Genomic DNA, 16146 nt, shown 5'->3' on the forward strand with positions numbered 1-16146 from the left:
CAAACCATTGTCAACTGCCCCAGCAGCCTTGGACATACCCATATCGACTGCCACAGCTTCCAAAGTCAGATCGGCCTTCTTGTGAACCCTCAGAAAACAACGAGCCTGACAGTCACTGGTCATGCACAAAGATCCTGCCCGGGCAAATTGGCGGTTGTGTTCGCAGACATCTTCAATCTCTCCCTACTCTGTTCCGAGGTTCCCACCTACTTCAAGAAGACTACTATCATACGTGCCAAAGAAGAACTAGGCAACGTGCCTCAATGACTGCCGTCTGGTGGCCCTGACATCTATCATTATGAAGTGCTTCGAGAGGTTGGTCATGAGACACATCAATTCCATACTCCCAGAATGCCTTAATCCACTGCAATTCGCATACCGCCACAACCGGTCCACAGCAGACCTTAACTCACTGGCCTTACACTCATGCCTGGAACATCTTGACAATAAGGACTCCTCCATCAGACTCCTACTCATTGACTACAGATCCGCCTTCAACACCATAATCACAGCCAAGCTTATAACAAAACTCAAAAACCTAGGACTTGGCTCCTCCCTCTGAAACTGGATCCTCGACTTCCTGACCCATAGACCACAATCAGTCAGGATAAACAACACCTCCTCTACAATAGTCTTCAATACCAGGGCCCCGCAAGGCTGCGTACTTAGCCTCCTATACTCCCTATACACACACAACCGTGTGGTAAAATTTGGCTTCAACTCCATCTACAAGTTTGCTGATCATACAACCCCTGTGGGTGGGATCTCAAATCATGACGAGTCAGAGTATAGGAGGGAGATGGAGAACCTAGTGGCGTGCCGTAACAACAACGATCTCTCCCTCAATGTCAGCAAAACTAAGAAGCTAGTAATTGACTTCAGGAAGTTTCATACACACCCCTGTGTGCATCAATGGTGCCGAGGTGGAGATGCTTGACAGCTTCAAATTCCTATGTTTGCACATCACCAACAATCTGTCCAGATCTACCCACGACTTTGCTATGACCAAGAAACAGCAACAGCGCCTATACTTCCTCAGGAAACTAAGGAGATTTGGCATGTCCACATTGACTCTTACCAATTTTTACAGATGCACCATAGTAAGCATCCTATCTGGCTGCATCACAGCCTGGTATGGCAACTGCTTGGCCCAAGACCGTAAGACGTCGTGAACACAGCCTAATCCATCACGTGAAATCGTCTCCCATCTATTGACTCTGTCTACATCTCCCGCTGTTTTGGGAAAGTTGGCAGCATAATCAAAGACCCCTCCCAACAGAATTATTCTCTCTTCCATCGGGCTGGAGATACAAAAGTCTGAGAATACGCACTAACAGATTCAAAAACAGCGTCTTCCCCACTGTTACCAGACTCCTAAATGACCCTCTTATGGACGGAACGGATCTCTCCACACATCTTATTTACTGTGTAGCACTACACTTTGTATGCTTCATCCGATGTCTGTGTCTACGTATTTACAATGTGTATCTATTGTATGCCCTTTGTTTTTTTTTGTGTAAGAAACAATCTGTCTGGACTGTAGGCAGAACAATCTCTTTCACTGTACTTCGATACACGTGTCAATAAATCCAAATGTCAAAGACGTGAAGCTCCCATGCTTATGTTGCAGGTAAATAAACAAATTTATCATAGAAAGTTAGGGCTTGTCCTTTCTAATGTTGTGATAAGTCTTAATTACTGTGAGTTAATCTTACTGGCACTGAACATTAACCTTTGTAAGTGTGGAGTCTCATTGCTTCGGATTTTACTTGCAATTCGAGATTTGAAAAAAAAAAATCAAATTTTCTCTCTGCCTTTTTCTCGCTCATTGAATCCCATTTTTTTTTACCCCTCTTATCCTGATTGGACATTGAATTTACTATTCTGACATTTCCTAATTTGGCCTCTATGCAGTTCTCTAAATTCTTCAATCTGATTGGTTGCAGAGAAGCAGATTTGTTTAGTTTAATGGGATAGATTCCCCACATAAAAGCAACGTCCCGCCAATACAATACAAGGCAGAAGTCTGAGGCTTCTGCTGCGTCATTGACCAACTCATGGTCGACCGAGATGTTGGCTTCTAACACAGGCTCCAAATGCCCTATAGAAGATGCCAGGTTGTTTGATTGTTAGCTTCCAATGAAAAAGGTCATAGGAATTGAACGTGTACAAGCGAATTTAATGAACGTTGGGTCTCGCTTGTTTATTTGTGACAGTAAAATCTGGCCCATGTTGATCTGATTCTATGGTGTTTGAATACTGTTGGGGGCTTTCACAAATTCATATTGTCCGTTTGTATGCAAGACAAACAGACACATCCTTTTACTGAAGCCAAGCCTTTTCTTTGTTTTTCAGAGCGATCTTTTAATCAACCCCTTGAGGTATCCTTCTCCCACGTTTACAGACTGCACTTCTGAACGATAGCATGCTCTGCAGAGTGTACTCTTCCACATCAGTCACCCTTGTGGTGTAACTGACATGGCCAGTTTCAGTGTAGGCAAGTCTGTGGCCTGACTTGTACACAATAAGAACTACACTGAGATTCCCTCAAACCCATTTCAGTTAAGAGAGAGGAAGAGAAAGATGGACAAGAGATAGTGGGAGCTGTCAAGATTCATACCCATTAATCTGGTTTCCAGTGCAAACAGCGCATAATTCTACATAACTGCACCTTACTTCTAGCACAGTTGAATTGGTTGGATTATTAGGGCGGCACTCAGGGTTAATGACAGACCCTGGTATGTGTTTTTCAGGGAGGGTGGGGGCAGCAGCGTGTGGAGGGAGTGAAAGGCATAAATGTCTTGTTGCTGTCTCCTGCTCCCCAGGGGTGTCTGAACAATGTCAGATGTCATAACCAGTATAGCAATATTCAGGCGTCTTGTTGTGCCCCTTACATGATGACTCTGTTGCTATTCCCCTGAGTTTAGACAGTTGAGGCATGATGTAATCAAGATATTTAAAATGGTAAAGGAATTTGATAGGGTAAGCACAGAAAAACAATTTCCTCCAGTGGGGAAAATCCTGCACAAATGGAGAACATCCTAAAATGAAAGGTAGACTATCTTCCACAAAGAAGATAATGAAAATCTGGAATCCAAGTCTCCACAATGTTGTGGAGGCTGGGATATGGAGTTTTCATGACCGAGATCATTCGGGACTTCAATGGCGGCTATGTGGTGAGCAGTTGTACACATGGTGGCTTCCACCAGGGTACTTTGATTTTGGCCCTTTTTGCCTTGTTTGTGGGCAATTCTTTGGGGGAAATTTGTTCAATTTAGATTGGGTCCCCTCATAAAAGTAATGTCCCGCCAATACAATACAAGGCAGAAGGCAGAGGCTTCTGGTGCATCATTGACCTCCTCGTGATTGACCGAGATGTTGGCTAGCTTCTTGACTGAATAATTTAAGCAGGGAAGGTGGTCACTGAAGACCTGAAGAAGGCAATGGAGGGGGCTTTGGCCCCTATTCGGGCGGCCTTGGAGAAGATAGACCAGTGGAGAGAGGTGCAAGGTGCAGTGATACAAAAGGTAGAGGTGGTGCTTGCAGACCATAGTGATTGGATTGTCTCCCTGCAGGCAGAGATGGCACTGCTGGCTGAAGACAGTAAAGTGTTGAAGGCCAAGACTGACGATCTGGAGAATCATAGAACATATAGTGCAGAAGGTGGCACCATCGGGTTGGCACCGACCCACTTAAGCCCTGACTTCCACCCTATTCCTGTAACCCAATAACCTCTCCTAACCTTTTTGGACACTAAGGGTAATTTAGCATGGCCAATCCACCTAACCTGCACGCCTTTGGACTGAGAGAGGAAACCGGAGCACCCGGACGAAATCCACGCACACACGGGGAGAACGTGCAGACTCCGCACGACAGTGTCCAAGCTGGAAATCGAACCTGGGACTCTGGCGCTGTGAAGCCACAGTGCTAGCCACTTGTGCTACCCAAATCGCTCCTGATGGCAAACCTTAAGAATGGACTTGATGGCTCAAATTCTACGAACTATGTGTCTAAAATTTTTGGAAAGTTAGCAGGGAGGGGGTTTTGCCGTTCCCTCCAGAATTCGACCGGCCCATTCGTTGTTGAGGTAGAAGTCTGGACCTGGGGAGCCAGTACGGGCCAAACATTTGGGACCTTCAAGCGGCTATTAGATAGGTACATGGATTATGGTAGAATGATGGGGTGTAGATTAATTTGTTTTTAATCTAGGACAAAAGTTCGGCACAACATCGTGTGCTGTATTTTTCTATGTTCTATCATCGTCAGGTTTCATAGATACCTGGACAAAGAATGGGTCCTGAGGTGGGTGAAGGACCATCGAGACTGTAGATGGGTGGGCCACGTCATTAGAATATACCAGGGCTTTGGGTCAGAGCTGGTGAGAAGGCTTCTGGCATTCAATAAGGCCAAGGACGTGCTGTATAAGAGCAATGTGAGATTTTGTGTGGTGTACCTGGCTCGTCTTCGGGTGACCTTCAAGGACAGAGATTATTACTTTGATGAGCCGGAGGATGTGAATGAGTTTGTCAAGAAGCATGAACTGGGGGTTAACTAACGTGTTGGAGGACTAAGACATTTATTGTTTGTTCACGGTTAGGTTCATTTGTATTTATTGTGGCATTTCTGTGCTGTGGGTGAGGGCATGGGGTTGTTATGGGGCTTTGTTATGGGTGTTTTTTCTGGAAAAAGTTGAGGTTTGTATATTGTACTGTTGGGGATTGTTTGGGGATGGGGGTTGGGTGTTTATTCTTCTCTATTCTATATTAAAGTTTGGTATGGGTGGCGGCCTGATTGCTGGTGTACTGTTTAGTGATGTTTGATTTTTACCCTGTGCGGAGGTCACTCTGCCAGCTGTATAGCTAGTTAACTGGAACGTATAAGGGGGGATATTTACAGCTGATTATAGGTGGGGTATTTTTTTTTTAAAAAGGTATTTTGTTTCTGTTTCGTTAGGGATGGGGGTGAGGAGGGCTTTTGTTCTTCTGTTGGTTGTTTGGCATTCAGGGTGGAGTGGGGCTGGGAATTGGGGAGTGGGCGGGGCTGACTGCTGAAGGTTCCTTTGCTTTCGTGCTGGTTTTATAGGGGGTATGGTGGCCACCTTGGGTGGGCCGAAGCTGGTGCAGGCTGACGCACTGCTGGATTGCTTCATGGGATGGATACGGTTGATTCTGGGTTTGGGGTGGGGGAGGTGGTCAGAGGCCCACTGTCCAGTTGATAATTCAAATCTAAAGGGGTTACATCTGGGATCCGGAATCTATATGGGGCGGATGGAGGAGGGTTTGTACTTCGGGTTGAGTCTGAAGGCTCTGGTTACTGCCCCGCTCTCGTTTTCCCCAGGGTTCAGGCTGTGCGTCAGAAGCCCCTTGCCAGATGTGACTGGCTCTGAATTATTCATGTTTATCACACTTGTTTGGCTAATGGAGAATTGAGTGCCACTGACCTGAAATACAGGAGGAGGCTACATTAGGTGAACATTGTCGCAAATGTCTAAAGTGTTGCAGTTTTAGAGAACCAGCTTCCAGGTTATGATTTTGAGAGTCAGTTCCGTTCTCACAATCTGAAATGACATTTTGTCAGCTACCCCAACAACAAAAATAACTCATTCAGTTCTTATGGTCTTCAAAGAGTGAGTGCAGTGATCACTGCTGTTCAAAGAGGGTTTACTGTACCAGGTACTGTCCCTCCAGGAGAGGCATAGAAACCTGTTGTGTTTGTGTAAGCCTTTGTTTGCCATCAGGGTTAATTTGGAATTTAGTGCCGCAAAGCTCGCTATGTTCTGACAGAGCACTTACTGCACACTAAACACTTTCCTAACCTTGCTACTCTGTCTGTATTTTTTTTCAAATCATGACAGGATTATATCCCAAGATATTGCTGCAAGCAGCCTGAGCACAGTTAAACCATCAGCCTCCGCCCCAAAGGATAGTCAATGAATGCAAGTAGCTCTAATAACAACTAATTACTAAGGCAATGAATATGTATTTCTCATCACAATACAAAGAGCCATGTCAGTTAGTTGCTGCTGTTCTTCCTCCAACATGGCACCTGTCATAAAGTTGTCTTTTTGTTTCTTTTTGGGTTTTTTCTTGAGGTTTCTCTCTCACAATGTGATTTCTGAGGAACACAAGTTCAATAACAATCCACGGAGAAAGGCCCGGATTCGTTTTTGGTTACCTGTCTTAATATCATCTCTTGTAGCTCAGTGCCAAGCTTCATCTACTAATGTTCTTGTGAACTGCCTTGGGGTGGTTTTATGACATTGAAGATGCAAAGTATGTAAACGCAAGTAGTTGTTGTTTAATGGAGCTAGTCGATTTGATTCTCAGTCAGTGAGGGTTAAGTTGCTTTTATGCTGTGCTCAGTGGCATATTAGGGAGACAGGACCTTGACAAGTGGACCCCACGCAACCCATAATGAACTTCAGTCAAATTCACCAACACTGGCTGCCAGGGAGACCTGGTAACTTTGGGGATTTCTATGGGTTGCCTTGATGAATTGGAACTGGCTCCTAGCCTGTACTTTCATAAGTGTTGATGTAAAAACATCTTTAGCTGATCACAGTCAGAGAGGCAGCAGAGGTGCAATTCTTTGCATGCCATGCCATGGGAGCTTGGTTTCATGTCAGCCTTGATTGTGAGCTTGAGCATTGAAGGGGTTGTTGAACCTACAATCCCAGTATGATCCGGCAAGAGAATGCAACAAAGAAAAGCTGACACTAGCAACACTGAGATCAGAGCGCAGGCTGCAAACCCGGTCAGCTGTGGATGATTCATGGCATTTGAAAGACCAAGCAGAGGGGAGGATTAGAAAATCACTGAAAGAAAGATAGATTTTCATTTATGTAACACCTTTCATGACCTCAGGATATCCCACGATACTTACAATCAATCAAGTAATTTAGAATTGTAGTAAAGTAGAAAACACAGCTTCCAATTTGAACACAGCAAACTCTCACAGACAACAATAAAATCAATTACCAAAAAATTTGCTTTGTATGTCGCGTGATGGATAAATGTTGAACAGGACAATGGAAAATACTCACCTGCTTTTCGCTGAATAGTGCCATGCCGATCTTTTACCACTGAGGACAAACAGGGCCTCAGTTTAAAATCTCATGCAATGGTTGACACCTGCAATAGTGCAGCACTCTCTCAGTCCTGCACTGTAGTGTCAGCCTAAATCAGATGCTTGGGTGCCTGAAGTTCCGCTTGAACATTTGATTTTTTAGACTCATTAGGTGAGATTACGACTACTATTGAGCCATTGTTGCAAAAATTAAAACCTCTACTGACAGGACAACTGACGCCGTGGCTCATCATTCACATTTTTGGTCTTAGCTATGGCTGTCTGAGATGCACGAGGTCATGAGCAGAGGCCAGCAATATTAACCAGAGAGAGCGTAAGATGGGGTAAAAAATTAGAAAAATTAATCATTTACAACTTGGCAGAAGCCTGGCAGAGGAAAACCTCCTATCGCTGATTTGTACTCACTGAGTGACAGAGAGTTCCTTGTATGATTTTTAAATGAATATCATGACAAATCAGGACACCCAATTAGGAGCAGCCATTGATCCCGATGCAATCTCACAAACCGCTTCCCTGCACATCACCAATCAATTAAAAAGAATTTCACATAGTTACCCAAAGCTCACTATGTGCCCTCCATTTTGCTTGCCTGTGGGGTACAAAGACACTACATGAATCAAACCACAGCAATGTTCATCCTAGGTTGCAGAAAGAGTAGACTATGAATACCAGGCAACAAGATCTTAACAGCAGCTGGCAAGAATTCAGGACTCAACTAAAATTGAAATGCGTCAAATTTAATCCATCTCAAAATGATTATTCTTCATGGCGAAGGTTAACGACTGTACTGAGGTGGCAGGCTCTCATGTTCTCAGACAGAATTGAACGTATCCGACCATTAGAATCCAACTTCTCTGCCATTATAACTGGATTCATTTCTCTATATTGATACTTTGGCCATTGATTCGCTGACCATTGTTCTCATCCCAGCTAAGCTCCACACCTTACTCCTTTTTGCATCTTCAAAGTCTTGAAATCCAGATTTATTGCGATGTAGTTTGCCATGACTCATATTTTCTCAGGACCTCAAAATTCCACGTTTACGATGCTCACTTCTTCTCACAAGTCATGGCTAATTGGGGGGGGGGGGGGGGGGGGGGGCAGTCAGGAAAGTGGAATTGAGACCATCAGCAGGCATAAAGGGCTGAATGGCCCACTCCTAAGTCCTCTGTTCCAAGCTTGGGATCACCTACATTTCAACGAACCAATCTCTTCAATCAGCCAGATACCCAAATTCACTGGCAGAGGTTGTTGGGAGTGGGGCTACCTTCAACTGAAGGCTCAATTTTCACCGGCACAAACTGGATACATAATCAGCCGTGCAGCTAGAGGTCAAGTGCCTTTCTTTCAAAATCACTATTAATGCCAGCCTGTCCTGTGATCCAGTCTGTGCTTAGTTAACCCAAATAATACAATGAGCACATATATTTTGCTTTCACCGCTTAATTTTAATTCATCTTATTAGAGGAAAATTTTAGATATTTGTGTAACCTCCTTGACTCTTTGCTTCTTTCTCCCTAATTAATAGATCTGACAACCATCATCAAAATATAATTATCATTGCTCTTGGTCCGAGAGTCCATCTGCTTTGTAAGAATGACAAGGCCATAAGCTATAATTAGTTTTTTTTGGCTAGCTATATAAGTTATTGCAATAAATACACTAATCAGCAAAATGGATTGGGAAGCCTACGGGAAGAAATTAAGCTTTAAATATTTCACATGGAATTGCACGTTAGACGAATTCAGCTAATGAGAACAACTTTTGCCACGTCTAAAAGACAATTACTCAGTGGATATGCAAATGTATGAAAGTCGTGGCGTCCACAGCACAAGTAAAAATAAGTTAAAAGCATTTACTTTGGAAAGGAAGCAAGCAGGTAAAACTACAGTTTGAAACTAATAATATATGAAGTATATATGTGAACCCTACATTGGTCAAAGCAAAGAGATATGAAGGGCTTTTACGCATTAAAAATAATTACTCATAAAATATCAAATTATCTGAAGTTGTAACTACAATTAGAGCAATGTCCCGAGGTAAAACTGATTAAGATGGTTCAGGGAGGTTCTTCAATATTTTCCAGCAAAGGCATTGTGCTTTTGAGTCGAGAATGCTCTACTTCAGGCTGTTTGTGTGTGGAGCATAAATAAATGAAAATGCAAAGTTTCACTGTGACATTTTTGATTCAGACGTCCAAATGAAAGGCAATTGCCCACAGTGCAGAACACTAAGGTTAAAGAGATCGGGGAGAAGCTAGTTGAAATGTAGGTGTTCCCAAGCTTGGAACAGAGGACGAGAGGACTTAGGAGTAGGCCACTCAGCCCTTTAAGCCTGCTCAACCATTTAAACACGTCATGGCTGATGTGGTGGTGGTCTCAACTCCATTTTCCTGTCTGCCCCCTATAATCCTCGACTTGTAAGGAGATGTGAGGGTCGGAAGCTTGGAGTTTTGAGTCCTGAGAAAATGTGAGTCACACCAAACTACACCGCAATGAATCTAGATTTCAATTCTTGAAGATGCTCAAAGGCAGAAGATGTGGTGCTAAAAGCAAATTTCTGCAGATGCTGGAATCTGAAACGAAAGGGACAATGCTGGAAAATCTCAGCAGGTCTGGCAGCATCTGTAGGGAGAGAAAAGAGCTAACGTTTCGAGTCCGATGACTCTTTGTCAAAGCTGGATGTGGTGCTAAGCTGGGATGAGAACAATGTTCAGAGAACCAATGGCCAAATTAGCAATATGAAGAGATGTCAGGTTGCAGTGGGAAAGAAGTTGGATTCTAGTAGTCAGATAAGGCTTCCATTCAATTCTGTCTGGGGGCATGAGAGTGGTGTTGAAAGACACGCCCCAGATTTAGCAGGGTGTGAATAAAACCCTGACAGATGCTTATCCTTTACTGCAATGTAACAGTATTGAAAAATAAGTTTCCAAAGAAGCTGTGCATATCTTTTGAAACAATGCATTACTAATAAACCAGATTGCTGACATTGATTGCATACAGCCTTGTCTTTGTTGCTGAAGTCGGTTGCCTACCATTGCTTTCAGCTGGCGAATGGTAAATGATGCAGTCTGACCAATAGGAAATAAGGTCCTTTCTATGTCAAAAGCTGTGGGTTGAAAATTAGTTGCTGTGGACAATGGGCATCAAATAAACGTGCTGCCACCTTATTTCCTGCACTGTAAATTCTATAATTCTAAAAAACACCTGGAAAAGAGAAGGAACTCCAGATTCATAGATGCGGTGCTGGAAGATCAAGTGGTGGAGGTGGACAGGTGGAGATGTCATGGCATCTCGGGATCAGGTGGCCCTCAAGGACAACACTTAGAAAGGACTGTGAGTGGGTGACAGTGCTTGGGTGTCTGAAATCAGGAAAACATAAAGGCAGGATAGGGTGGGGTGGGAAACAAGTAGTTCATGGTTACACCATCAGCAACTTGCTCATCATGAAGAGGAGTAAGAGTTTTGAAGGGGTAAGGCAGGAGAATTGCACCATCCTGAATGGTCTCAGCAAAGCCAGAAGTTAATTCCCCAACCTAGATATCTGACAGCAGTGTCACAGAAGTCCATTGCTAACCCACTGGTGGTCAAGATCAGTGAATGTATTTTCATATGACATCTCTTACACCGATTCACCATCATTCATCAACAGCAGCCCCTGGCACTAGGACTTAAACTTAACATCCACCTTACCCTCACACACCTACCAATGCTCCCAAGCTCACATTCACCTGTTGCTTCCTCTGCATACTCCCAGTTATTCAACTGTGCGTGCAAGCACAACCCAAACAAAGAGCGACTCAATCATTGATATTCTTCCCTCCCTATTGCGGGACAAGGTGGCACACAATATAAGTAAGCAGAGTAGAGCTGGTGGCGACAAGGTGCCTGTAACTGCTGAGCCCTATCATGGGAGAGAGCTCTCAGAACCATGGGATTGGCTGCATTGGAGTCCATAGCATCTGACATTGCTGAACATATTGATGATAATCACTTGATATCACTCGTCAATTCCCGCTCACCCTCGCCATCCTATTTGGCATGATAAGCAAACTGTTGATGCTGTGACCTTGGACCTCTTCCAGCTTCACCCCCTCACCTCCCCCCACTACCCCCCTTCTCAAACTTCTGATTGCCTGCTTCTGGATACCCAAGACGTACTGCTTGCCCAGCAAATCACAGGAAGGAGGAGAGACAGAACACCACAGTACTGATGAAGAGGCCCCTTCACTTGATCTGAAGCTCACATCCACCAGCTCAGATATTGCCATTACACATACCTCTGAGGCTGGAGAGTTGGAATCAGCACGTGGTGATTTGCCAGGTGTGAATGGGCTGTAGCGGTAAGGGATGGTTCATTTGCCAGCTCATCAGAGGGTAAAGTCATTGATCTCTACTGCTACAGGAGACTCAAATATCAATGTGCTGCACATAGGAGAATGCTGATTGGCATGCAAATGGAATGGAGTAGATTGATCGACTTCCAAGACAGCCTTTTTTTATTGTCAAGGAGCATGCAGGAGTTTGGCTCCAACTTCACAAAGGACATTTGTACAGATCTTGCACTCTCCGTGGACTCTAACACTTCTCATTACATCATACTGCAGGACCAGGGGCATTACTACTGCTGCCCTCCCGCCTTCTCCTGTTGCAGTTATTGTGTCACCAACCCATCTGTCATCCCTGTGAGAATGCAGTCACAATCCCTGCTAAATCCAGGTACGTACCACATCATTTCCAACAACACTTCACAGCAATCTCAGATACTCTGCGATAGCAGTAGTTATTAAAACTCACCATCCGCCAGCTGGGTGCTTGGCCTATCTTGCAATTGAAAACCTGATTTTTGGTGAATGATGTGGAAGTGCATATGATTGGGCAATGGGTGTCACATCAGTCTGCAGGGGTAGTGTGACATGAGGATAACATCCATTGAGTTGCTTTTGGTACACACAGAGGACTCCCAAACAGGCACTCAACCTAAACTGCATGCTATAACAGCTGACAGCACAGTGCAAACACACTGCAATGGAGGGATGAATTTTGTACCTTGTGTGTTTAAATTTCACTGATGTTCTTATGAGTATCTAATTCTTTGAGTTCAGAAAATGCAGAAAGCATAAGGAGCTCAAGTGTGTTCCTGGTTCGAAGGGCATGCAAACAGTGAGAGCCATCACTCCCAACCCTAGAAATATCCAATGTCTTTTAAAATCAATCATTCCCGTCCCAGCCTCCCCGAACAGGCGTCGGAATGTGGTGACCAGGGGCTTTTCACAGTAACTTCAATGAATCCTACTCGTGACAATAAGCTATTATTATTATTGAATATTAATCATAGAACACACAGTGCAGAAGGAGGCCATTCGGCCCATCGAGTCTGCACTGACCCACTTAAGCCCTCACTTCCACCATATCCCCATAACCCAATAACCCCTCCTAAACTTTTTGGACACTAAGGGCAATTTAGCATGGCCAATCCACCTAACCTGCACGTCTTTGGACTGTGGGAGGAAACCGGAGGACCCGGAGGAAACCCGCGCAGACATGGGGAGAACGTGCAGACTCCGCACTGCCAGTGAGCCAGTGGGGAATTGAACCTGGGACTCTGGCACTGTGAAGTCACAGTGCTATCCACTTGTGCTACTGTGCTATAAAAAAACTAATTGTTTGTTATGAAATTGCAACATTGCATTAGATTACTATTTACAAAGTTGATGGACAATCTCATCTGGATTTTACCTAAGTGTTTGTCTATTTACTTGTCAGCTGCACCAGGATTGAGAGTTGTAAAGGAGAAATTGAGGATAGGCATGCATAAGTACTTCATTTCAGAGGGTGACCTACAGCTGGAATAGGTTAACAGAAAAAGGAGTTGAGGGAAAGACATTGAATCATTTAGGAAATAGCTGGAGAGTGTAATGGAAAGATGATAGGATTGTTCATGTGAGAAGATGAGAACAAAATCTTGATTGTCTTCTTCATCCAAAAATATCTTGTGCTATTTATATTTCTTTACTGCAATATACGTTACACTTTGGATGGAACCCATTGTAAACAATTTTTAAACACGACTGGTGTAGCCTGTAATTCATCTGGACAATAATGTTTTTTGTGTATGTATGATTGCAATGTCACAAATTGCTTTTGCTTGGCTCACGCTAGCCACAGGGCACTTCACAGAAAACATATTAAACTTTCCCACCAAAAATTGAAAGTTTCTGTTAGTTGACATAGCTCTGACCTTTTGAACAAATATGCAACTCAAAGTTCAAGGTGATGCAATCTGTACAGATTTTAAAATATTCAATATCCAATTCAAAATTTTAATTAGTTGAGGTCCTATCCCTGAGCAAACTGTGAACCCTTAGACTCAAATCATGAGCAGGCTCACTCTCCACTGTCAGCTTCTGCATTATATATTTTTTTGAAATACATTTTCCATGTGCATCGGCAGAGGACATGATGATTAACTGTACATTTATGCAATCTCAAAGTGAAACGCTAATGGCCCAGAGTTTCCTCCTGGTGCCAGCCAGTTTGGGCGATTTATCTGGCTGAGGGAAAGACAGCCATGGGCTCCATCACCTAAACTTGGACATTTGTGTTCAAATTTACATGATAACAAGTGCCACGCTGGAATACAGGTGGTGCAGGGGGTGTTTCAAGGTAATAATAATAATCGCTTATTGTCACAAGTAGGCTTCAATTAAGTTACTGTGAAAAGCCCCTAGTCGCACATTCCGGCACCTGTTCGGGAAGGCCTGTATGGGAATGGAACCCGCGCTGCTGGTCTTGTTCTGCATTACAAGCTGGCTGTTTAGCCTACTGTGCTAAACCAGCCAAGACAAGGTCGGCCATCTGACGCAAGTTGCATTCAAAGTTATGCTTGTCTTCTGAAGTGAAGTTATGGTTCATGTTTATGCTCAAATTTATTTTCATAATCAGAAACACAAAATCTCCCATGGAGCAAGGCTATTGGGCGGCATGCAGAATATAAATGGTATTTCCTCTTCCTTGAAGTATATCAAAGAATATTTTTTGTTGTAGAGTGGTAATTTGGGCCAGTTTTATTACTGCAGCTGAGGTTGGGTTTTTCCTGACCCTCTGTGGCGTGTTTCCCGTGACGGAGGGGGCTATCCATTGACAGCCTGTGCGATCTTCCGGGCCTGCCGAAGTCTACGCCGTTTTGCATGGCTTGTTCGCTCTACCGCCAGGGAACCCATTGTGGGGGAGGGGGGGGGGGGGGGGGGGGGAAGATCGCCTTCGGCAGGACCAGGAGACCCTGCCGGCGGGAATGGCTGGAAAATCCCACCCTGGGTTTATCACCAAAGTTGGGCATTTTTCGCAATTGTCTCCTCCACTACCTGTGCGCATCACAATTTTAAATAACTGAAATGACTTTTTAAAAAAAACTATACAGAACCATTCGCCAGTTTCACTGGTATGCAACAGTCACTTTCCGAGAATATTCAATATGTTTTAATGTTTAAAACTTTTAAAATGTGTCTGGTTCGTGACATTGCTATTAAAGCTCAATTTTGAGGGACTCACAAGAGAGTTTCAAACATTACTGGAAACTGACAATGGTGATTAATTTGATCTGGGGTGTGACCAGTTGTGTGGGTGGGGATTTCTAAAGTGACATTTTTGAAACCATCGGAAATGTGATTTGGATTTCCCCATAACTGGAAACAAGCCACAAGGACATTCGGCATTTGTTATCTTTCCCCATTTCAAATGGGTTTCTTGAACAGAAAGCTGGACACAGAAAAAATTATGGTCGTTGTATTTGGTTCTTCTTACTGAAACATTTATCAGTTTTCATTTACTAACCTTGCAAAGTCCAGATCTGCCTCCCGAGACATGGTGATGTTGGTCAGGTTCTGCTGCAGTACAAATATGTTCCTGCACATCTTCTTGATCCCTGATTCACTGATCCGCTTGAAATACTGTGCACCATTGATCAAAATGCAGGAAATCAGGTGGCCAAGGCCTATATGGTGGGGTGGGGTGGGAAGAGGAAAGAAAATTAGTGAATGGTTCCCAAAATTAACCTTTTGATATTAGTCACTAAGCATCACAGGTCACAGAAAAATGCAAAAAGATAAACAAGGGACTATCCACACTCTTGATATCACCTCAGCTGTCCAACTTGAGATGCTAGGTCACTGAAAGAACAGTTTGCATCCAGCATTTCGCTCCATCATCAGCCGATCACCAACTCTACCACCACCATCCCCAACACTAATAAGAAGTTGTTACTACTTGTGACTGCAGCAATGGAAGACTGTTTCTCTTGAGCAACCTTCTTGTTCCAGCCCAAGCAGTAATTATTTTTGTATGAGCTCAGTGAATATCTAAAAACTATTTGACATTCAAATCAGTCTATTAACATCTGCCATTTACACAGTTCGGAGGTGCTTCACCCTGACTCCTTAATCAAAACTGCTGCTGCAACTGCTTCCCTGCCAGTACACCACACCCTTCCTCGCCATGCCTGGAGCATTACCTCTCTCCGATTCTCATTGCATAATGATTACAAGTAGGAACTATAGCTTACCCTTCCCTCGCTTAGCAATACACATATCCATTGCAGCTATGCTACTCTAACTCCACACAGGAAATTGCACCAAGAACAACCTGGTTCATATGTTTTAGACTTCAAGGTCACAGTTTTCAAACATGAAATAAATAAACTGCTCTCTTTGTCAAATTTAGCATAAGGTTTTTCTAAAATTTTGGAAAGGTCTATGCTTCATTTCCTTTGACTTAGAACACCCTCCCTCAAAAGGCATGGAAGCACAGTGTTTGAATATTTTCAAGGCAGAGGTAGTCAGATTCTTGATAGACAAGGGGATGAAAGGTTTCTGGGGTATGTGGGAGATTACAGTCAGATCAGCCATGATCTTATTGAATAGCAGAGCAGGATTGAATGGCCGAATGGCCTAACTCATGTTCGTATGGCATCAATATTTCCTGTATTCTCCTCATTAGTTCCTTCAGAAATTACAAGAACAAATCTTGCCCCGTCCCTCACCCTCCAATAGCTTTTTAAAAATGT

At 43.7% G+C, this 16146-nt stretch overlaps 1 protein-coding gene across 2 annotated transcripts in view; it reads right to left on the reverse strand.

Annotated features, from left to right (window-relative positions):
- The window catches only part of exoc4 (exocyst complex component 4), a 574741-nt gene that overhangs the window by 17467 nt on the left and 541128 nt on the right, over positions 1–16146 (reverse strand). For both annotated transcript variants that reach the window (XM_038811812.1, XM_038811811.1), the window contains one exon: positions 14919–15078. In XM_038811812.1, the coding sequence (XP_038667740.1) occupies positions 14919–15078 (160 nt within the window). The remainder of the gene's footprint in view (positions 1–14918; positions 15079–16146) is intronic.

This window comes from Scyliorhinus canicula, chromosome 11 (genome assembly GCF_902713615.1).
Source record: "Scyliorhinus canicula chromosome 11, sScyCan1.1, whole genome shotgun sequence".
Taxonomy (NCBI): domain Eukaryota; kingdom Metazoa; phylum Chordata; class Chondrichthyes; order Carcharhiniformes; family Scyliorhinidae; genus Scyliorhinus; species Scyliorhinus canicula.